Genomic DNA, 9,118 nt, shown 5'->3' on the forward strand with positions numbered 1-9,118 from the left:
TGCTACACATTGAGAGACTATACTTTAATTTCTTCTAGTTGCAGTTAAACAGTGTGTTTGTGTGTGTACGTGCCCATGCATTTGTGGGGCATGCATAAGTGTATATCTATGCATGTGTATCATGCATCTTTGAATTCATGCTTGTGTTGCATGCATGTAAGCATATGTATGTGAGTGCAGCTGCGGTGTGTGTGTGTGTGTGTATTTGTGTGTGTGTTTGTGTGTGTGTATTCACATATGTATGTGCTGGCATGCATGTATGCAGAATCTCTGCGACTACACATGTATGTGTGCGCATACGAGTGCATGTGTGTTTCCTTCTCGTCTTCGTACGGGCTAACCTGGCATGGAGTAATTAGCCTAGCAGTTCTGCTACATCCATTAGCCCTCTCCACTGCTGCCGGGGCCCGAAGCCCCCGCGGCCCCACCAACCAGCTCTTAACTTCACTTGTGGCATTCGAACAAAGAGTCCAGCCTTGAGAACGTATCCTTTGTTCCTTCGAAAAGAAATACACATTTCAAGTACATTCCCAGCATTTCAGGGCTAGTTAACCGTCATTTTTCCTTTCTCAACTCTCAAAGTAGCGTTACTGCAGTACCAGAGTTGATATGGGCATATGTGTACGTATTCAGAAAGTGGGAGAGTGGACAGATTGCACTATAGTATTACTGGAGTACAGTAGCTGATATATACAAATATAGGGAGAGAGAGGGGAGAGGAAACAGCTTCCAATTAACATCGGTTAAGCTGCAAATGTCAATTGCCTCTCCGTTTCGACGTTTAAATAGAAAAGACGACTCCCCCCAGGGTGGGTGGAATCCGAGCCAAGCAGCGACTGGTAAAGTTAGCATCTTCAGTATTGCGGTTCCACAGAGTCCTGGCAGACCTGAATTAGCTCTGGAAGCCACGTCTGCCTGTGGCCACCGTCCAGCGGCCCTCAATTACAATGCAGCCGAGCCAGAGAGAGAGAGAGGCAGACAGCATGGAGCCCCGCCACGCTCGCTCTCTGCTAGAGCTTCCTTTACTCTGTCGCCTCACACTGTGTCACCAGCGCCACCCGGGAGACTGACCACCTAAAACCTGGAGAAATTCCTCCGCAACCACCCCGAACGCACACACCACCTCCATCCTTCAAACAACACCTCCAACCAACAATATTCACACCAACCAGGACTATACCAGAAGGACCACCTGAACTCTGTTGAAATACATTCACTTACACCCTACAGAGATACCACCTCTATCCTCAAAACAAGCATCCACCGTGAAGAAGGCACCTCCAGAAATGCACGGCGTTCTGTTCTTCTTTTAAATGATTCACTCTAAACCACCAGGGGCGGCCTAAGAGACTGTAATGTTAAAACAATCAAGCAAAATGGAAATAATAAAATGCACTTTTGGTATGAAGTACCATTCCCTGAGGATTAAAGGTTTAATTGGGGAATTCTTATTTGTAGTCTCCAACCAGGCCTATCGATGCTTTTGCTAACTAATGTGGATGTATTGTCTACTCATTTACCTCTGATCTGATTTTCCCCCAACACGACCACACACAAATGAAATCAGGTCCGCTGTTCTAATGAATTAGACACCAAAGTGTCTCTGGTGCCAGAGTCGCTGTGGTTGTGGATGATTTGGCAGATTGTCACAATCCTGGCTAACAAATCCCACATTGCCTCACATGTCCTCCAATACTAAATTACAGATTGTCTGCCATGGGGTCTTTCCATTGCCAGACCAAAGCAATGTCTATTGTTTCAGCCTTGTAACCCAAACACTCTCCTGTTTTTAGATCTGCATAACATACATACATGTTTGTCTGACACTCAAGCCTCAGACTACGCTTGTTGATTGAAATGCATTCGGGGTTATAATTCAATGTCTCAAAGTCTATCTTTCAATCGCTTTGGGGGAAAAGGAGTCTATGGTCGAGAAGACCTTAATCATTATTCCACCCGGGTCGTGCAGTTCCATCACCAGCTCAGCGCTGAGGGAAAAAGGAAAGTGGAAACCTTTATCACCGTAATCACAATGGAAGTGCAGGGCCTGTGAGAGGCCTTCTCCACAGTAACACGCAGAGCACGTGGTACTGATGTTAGTCGAGTTAGAGAGCGCTCGCATGCCAAGAGAACAGGGTGTTGAGGCGCTATGTGAAAGAGACGCTGGAAAATGTGATTCTCAAGGTGTACTAGGTGCGCTGTGGTTGGCGAGGACAGACCCAAGCAACATGTGGAAAAGCTTTAACGGCCTTTTAACGTATTTTTCTTACCATAACTCACTGTGTCGTACACAGAAATTAAACAGTGTCCCTCTGTTTCTCTGTTGTTGTCGGTTTTATAATTTGCTCAGCACTTACATTTTTCCCGTTTGTGTTTCCGTAGGTTCAAAACGAAGGAGCCAGTGTGAACACAGCGGCCAAGGGTTTGGGGAAGTTCTATAATGAACCCAGTGCACCGTGGCCCTTGCTTGAACAGGATGCTGCTGCTAATGGTGTACATGGCTCTGGAGCTGCTCACGCTTCACTCCCCCCTGGTTCTGGGCACCCTGGAGCTCCAACTGGATGAGGAGCAGCCAGCGGGCACCATCGTGGGCGACATTAGCGCCGGGCTGCCGGCGGGCATCACCGCCTCGCTCTACTTCATCTCTGACCACGAGGGCACCGGCGTGGGCACGGACCTGGACATCGACGAGAGCACGGGCATCATTAAGACGGCCAAGGTCCTGGACAGGGAGCTGCGGGACCGATACAACTTCATCGCAGTCACCATGACCGGAGTGACAGTGGAGGTGACCATCAAGGTGAATGACATAAACGACCACGGCCCGGTTTTCCCGAAAAAGCACGCCACATTCACGATTCCAGAGCAGACCGCCATCGGAACCAAGTTCTCACTGGAGCCGGCCGTGGACGCTGACCGAGATCAGCTGACAACGCAGGGATACCTCATCAAGGACGGCAACATTGGCCAGGCCTTCACTCTGGAGACGAGAAGAGGCAGCAACAAGGTTCTCTACATCGACCTGGTGGTCAACGCCATTCTTGACCGAGAGAAGAGGTCCACCTACACGTTATCCCTTGAGGCGTTTGACGGTGGCTCCCCTAAAAGAACCGACCAAATGACTCTAGACATCTCTGTGCAGGACATAAACGACAACGCTCCCGTTTTTAACCAGAGCCGCTACCACGCCATCATATCGGAGAGCCTTCCCCCGGAGAGCAACATCCTGCAGGTGTTCGCCACCGACGCGGACGAGGGCAACAATGGTTTAGTGTTGTATGAGATCAACCGGCGGCAGAGCGACCCCGACCGCTACTTTGTCATCGACCCTCGTTCGGGAATGATCACTCTCAACCAGCCGCTGGACTTTGAGATGAGGAGGGTTCACGAGCTGGTGGTCCAGGCCCAAGACAACGCCAGCCAGCCGGAGGTCACCAACGCCTTTGTCACCATCCACGTGCGGGACTACAACGACAACCAGCCCACCATGACCATCATCTTCCTCAGCGAGGACGGATCCCCCCGCATCTCCGAGGGAGCGCAGCCGGGCCAGTACGTGGCCAGGATCTCGGTGACCGACCCGGACTACGGCGAGTACGCCAACGTCAACGTGTCACTCGAGGGCGGGGACGGGAAGTTCGCCCTGACCACCAAGGACAACATTATCTACCTGATCTGCGTGGACCAGATCCTGGACCGGGAGGAGAGGGACATGTACGAGCTGAGAGTGATGGCCACCGATTCGGGCACACCTCCCCTCCGTGCCGAATCCTCCTTCATCATTCAGGTGGTGGACGTCAATGACAACCCGCCGCTGTTCGACCAGCCGGTGTACAGGCAGGTGATCCCCGAGGTGGTGTTCCCGGGGAGCTTTGTGCTGCAAGTGACCGCCAGGGACAAGGACCAGGGACCCAATGGGGACGTGACCTACAGCCTCCTGCGGGACCAGCAGACCCAGTGGGACTGGTTCAGCATCGACGCCGAGACCGGAATCATCACCACCCTGTCCCAGCTGGATTACGAGAAGGACCCAAAGCCGAGCGTGACGGTGGTGGCCACGGACGGAGGGAGACCACCCCTGACGTCCACCGCCGTGGTGAACATCGTCCTCCAGGATATGAACGACAACGAGCCTGTGTTCGGGAGAAGCTTCTACAACGTTTCCATCAAGGAGAACACGCCGGCAGGAACATGCATACTTGAGGTAAGACGGTTTGGAAGAGGGCTGTTATTACAGTAAATAACTGAATTTATTGGCTTTAGGAACGCACTTGGGTAAAGCCATTAGTCACATCCTATAAGGGTTCAAATTCATCTTCTGGAAACGACGATCTCTGGAAATCTTTACACAAGTCGAATAATAAACCGTTTTAGACTGGTTTGTGAGGCATCATATATTATTTCAGAAAACAATGTTACAGAACATAATTAACTGCCAGATAACTCTGGCGGTGAGGTGGGACTGGGGATTCATGACCGCTCTCGATTGTTACTACTTACACTCTTGACATACACACACTATATGTGTGTATGTCTATCTGTGTGTGCACGTGTGTGCGTGCATGCATGTGCAACAGTGTGTACATGTCTCACAACCACTACAGTTGTGAGGGATGTATCTGAGATTTAACCTGACAGCGTCTGTTTGATTTATATGTATATATTAGTGCTGTCAAGCGATTAAAATATTTAATCGCGATTAATCGCATTAATGTCATAGTTAACTCGCGATTATTTTTTTCCTATTCTAAATATCTCTTTCGTGCTGCTAGCCTTTTAGTGAGATCAGAGTGTTGAGAAGGACAATAATAAAATATATTTGGTAAGATGGATATAAGAAGAGAGACCCGCAGTGAATTCAACCCCGACACACACACACACACACACACACACACACACACACACACACACACACACACACACACACACACACACACACACGGTGGCGGAGTGGTAATCGGGAGAGTTGGGAGAATTCCCGGTGGGCCGTTAAAGTTTCGGGGCTGTCGGGCGGATTACTGCGGGATGACAATATTGCGTTTATAAAAGTTCCTTGCAGCGCCGTCTGGCAGCCTGAGCTGGGTGCCCGCATCCTCACTCAACAGCCGCAACACTCACTAACCGTCAACGTCGAAACCAAGTCGATTTTGTCTAGAGGGGAGTAACTGAGAGGCCCCTCCCGAAGTGGTACGGCCCAGGTGGGCCTTGAACTGCGATTGGTCAGAAAGACGTAACAGCTAATGACAACATTGAACTCTCGTGCAGGCTCGAACAGAGTGACACACACACCCACACACACACACACACACACACACACACACACACGTTTTTTATGACGACAGATTAGTGCCGTAAAGCACTAATGTGATAAAACATGCATTCGGGTGTATTATATTATTTCACAAGCGTAGATATTGACTGCGAGTGCGCAAATCATCTCTGCGCGCGCGCGCACTCAGAGCGCTGCTCACCGAGCGAGGAAAACAGCTCCTCGAGAGCATTACCGCGTTGCAAGCGAGAGGGGTAAATAACTTCGGTTGACACAGCCTCTCGCGAATGATGTTCTGCTCTCTCGCTCGAATTTAATTTTGGCACTATGGGGGATGGAACTAAGGCAGGGCGGGCTCTCCTGTGATTGACCATTTTTGAAGCACGATATTTTTGCGCGCAGAAGTGATTTGCGCGCTCGCAGTCAATATCGACGTGTGTGAAATAATATAATACGCCCGAATGCATGTTTTATCACATTAGTGCTTTATGGCACTAATTTGTTGCCATAGTTTTTCACCCGTTCCGTATCCTTGCTTGCCCCAACAAGTTTGTGCGGCGTGCTGTTGTTTTGTTTCCGGTGTAGCTAGATCTGGTATGGTGTTGTCGTTTTTCTAACGTGACTAGTTGTTGCTAGACAGCAGGTGAAAAAACTAAAACGTTTGCCAAGCCAAAAGAGCGTTAATCGCGCGATAAAAGAATTAACGCTGTTAAAATTGGTTTGCGTTAACGCCGTTAATAACTGACAGCACTAGTATATATATAATATATATTAGGCAGACTGATGAGATGAAAACACAACCCTGCAGTCAATTGGCTGAGGTTTGATGGGAGAGTGTTTGCGGCTGTTGCTAGGGTAACCACTTCAGCTACTTTCAATCACCTGCCTTCCAGTCCAATTCACTTATGGAAAGACAACTGACTCCCAAGTCTAATAGAAATAGAATTGTTTATCCCTCTTCACCCAACGGGATGACTGAGACGAGAATGAGAATGATGTGGAGCATTTCCTGCCCTTCCTTTTGTCCCATCCGCTATCTGCGGTATGAGGTGAAACACTTGAGATCTATTTGAAAACAAGTACGGAAAGGTATTCGGTGTTGGGTTGAGGTCGAGGGCACCTGTTGTGTCTCAAAGACAGGTTTCCTGTTCTGTCCCTAGTACCTGTCTAAAGCCTGACAGGAGCAGTGTGTTACCAGCGGTGTAGCTGTGTATGTGTTGTGTCTGAGTTGAGCTATGGCAAGGACTTCACCTGCAGGTTTCCCGGCCAAGATGATCTCCTTGTTGGCTGTCCTTCCATTCACCTCCTGCCGGTTTCCAGGGAAACACAGCCAGGCTAAAGTCCTCTGTCAGCCCCTGCACAAAGAGCTTTTTCACACATACCCAGGCAGAGACAAATTTGGCGCTTTATTTAAAGAAATATATGTCCCTTCAATCAACAAAAGACAACTTAATTAGGCTACTGAGAACCGGCCACAGAGACGACAAGAGAGGTATTATTGTTCGGACAAATAGCAGCTGCCCTTATAGAGTCAATTCTCTTTGACTTGATGAAAAAAAGGTTGTTGGTTTCTGTTTGTATGTGTCAGCATCTTTTGGGGCCAGCTGTCCAGTCACGGTGATTTTGCTAAGGCTCATAAAACGTCTGTTTCACTAGTGTCTGCAGCAGAACTTCAAGGGCTGGGACGGGCGTTAGAGTTCTGACAGTTGGCCCGGTCGACAGGCTGTGGGCCAAGGCACCGACCTTGGGGAAGGGAGGGACTGAAGTGGGATGCAGCTCCCACCATTGGTCTTGGCCTGCATGCAAATGTAGAAGCTCGAAAGTTTTGCTATTGGGAGGTCCTCCAATTACAGAGAGACAGCACAAGGACAGCGAGAAGAATAGAAGATGTTCGCATAAAGAAAATTTTTTGGAATATCCGTGAAGAATGAATGAATAATCCCCCCCCCACTCTCCCCCCTCTAAAGAAAAGTCCCTACAATATCCTTGTTTCTCAAACCCTCTTCGATCATCCTTTCCCTTCTGCGTCGAAGGCCGCGCTATAAAATAAACATCTGACATCTATAAGTCACGGAGCCTGGGGCCCGTCTTTGTCTTTCCAGGCCCTTTCGTAGCCGCTGAGGCAATGAGTACCTGCCCTGCACACGCCTCCCGAGCATGACTAGCTCCATCAGGGATGGTACCGTGTCCAAACATGGCGCTGCTCTTCAAAGGTCCTTCCCCTGCTTTCTCCCTGGTTGCTTAAAAAACGATGGCTTGGCGCACCCATGTGAGAACAGATCTCTCCTACCTCACAATGCCAGCTCCCCATCTAAACATGTCATCAAGCCCTCCCCCCCCCCACCCTCTCTCTCTCTTCATGTGAAACTCTCACTGTCCTCTCCTTTTCCTTCCACCAGCAGTTGTCCACGAAGCCCTTACAATATGGGCATTGTGATCAGTAATTCCAGCTTTTGAAGTGTTTGCTTTTTCTTCTTCCCCCCTCTCCTTCCTGTGTCACGCACCGCAGCAGTAAGTGATTATCATAATGGAATCTGGCTCCACGCCTCTCTGGCTGCAATGTTTTGTCACTCGTCCTAAACGTCAGACGATCTGAGGAACAAGCTATAATTAGGTGTGGGGAGTGGAAAAAAGAGCGTCACGTAGAATAAGTCGTAAACCCATTATGGAGAAATTAATCTCGAAATCCGATAGGCGAGATGTAGAGCAAGATATGAGGAAATGTCGTTAACTGGGTGAATTACGCTGAGCGTTCAAATTAGGCTTTACAACCGCCAGCCTGGTGTTGGGGTTTTATTAGACCATTACAAATTCTCCCTTTTTATGATAAAAATCTGATTTTTATGATCTTGCTGGACGATGTTCCCATATTAATGAAGGATATGAATGACTTGTTCACATACATCCATTTCCTCTATCGGGACTCCGTTATGGATCAGAGCGGGCCGCGCCGGCCTGGCCGATCACTCAGTATCCACTACTCACATCCTGGGATGAAAGCGAGTGCCTACTTAGGATTGGATCCAACATGGCCGATATGAAAGTGACTACTGCTCCCCGATGACGGCTATTTCAGGCTGTATACGTGGGAACCGGCTCTAACATGGCTGGTTAAATATTACAGCGCGCTTGCCAAAGCAAGCACTGTGCATAATTAATAACATGATTGATTAGTAACACTTAAAGTTATGGCGACAGATGAATTGCACAATTTCTCAGCAAAACCAACAACAAGGCAGAACTGGGTTACTGGGGTTAGGACGTCCCCATTCCTGGAAAAAACAACAGTTTTGCTGGATGTCGGACTGGATGTTAGTAGAGAGCATGTCCCTCATGGCAGCGGGCTCGGAACCGGCCTTCTGTCTCCTCTGGTTTCCTTTGCGTGGTTTGCCTCCGGGGGGGCCATAGAGGGGTCTGCCCTGTGGGGTGGATGAAGGGGAAATAAGACCCTGACAGGCGCTGTCGAGGCTGGCAGAGGTGACACGAGTGGCGGGGTGTGGAAGGGCTTCCTTGTCTCAATGTATGACCCATGCAGCTCTTATCTGATCTCACTTCGCAACTCGTTAGCAGGGTGTGAGCTTTGAGGGCCCTTGGAGACCCGTTCCTAGAGGGGCCCTCAGTTGGCTCCCACTCCCAGCTAGAATAGAATCCATCGATTGTTATCCCCATGGCCCGAGACCCCCAATCCCCCCACCCCCGGCAGAACAACACTGATTGCTGTCAGGAAGAGAAAGCACTGGCTTCTTTAGTTTTGTTGCAACTACTCAACGACAAAACTCTTTTCATTTCTTGGTGGAAGTTCCTCTACTGCTTGAAAAATATATTCTCTGAACCATTGGCAAAGTAATA

General features: G+C 49.1%; 1 protein-coding gene across 1 annotated transcript in view; it reads left to right on the forward strand.

The window, feature by feature from the left end:
* Nucleotides 1-2,476: 2,476 nt before the first annotated feature.
* The window catches only part of LOC307073553 (protocadherin-16-like), a gene marked incomplete at its 5' end in the record, with an annotated part of 91,821 nt that continues 85,179 nt past the window's right edge, over nucleotides 2,477-9,118 (forward strand). Inside the window, one exon of the mRNA XM_079733434.1 lies at nucleotides 2,477-4,204. Coding sequence (XP_079589560.1) covers nucleotides 2,477-4,204 — 1,728 coding nt within the window. The remainder of the gene's footprint in view (nucleotides 4,205-9,118) is intronic.

This window comes from Pollachius pollachius (assembly GCF_949987615.1).
Source record: "Pollachius pollachius genome assembly, chromosome: 3".
Taxonomy (NCBI): domain Eukaryota; kingdom Metazoa; phylum Chordata; class Actinopteri; order Gadiformes; family Gadidae; genus Pollachius; species Pollachius pollachius.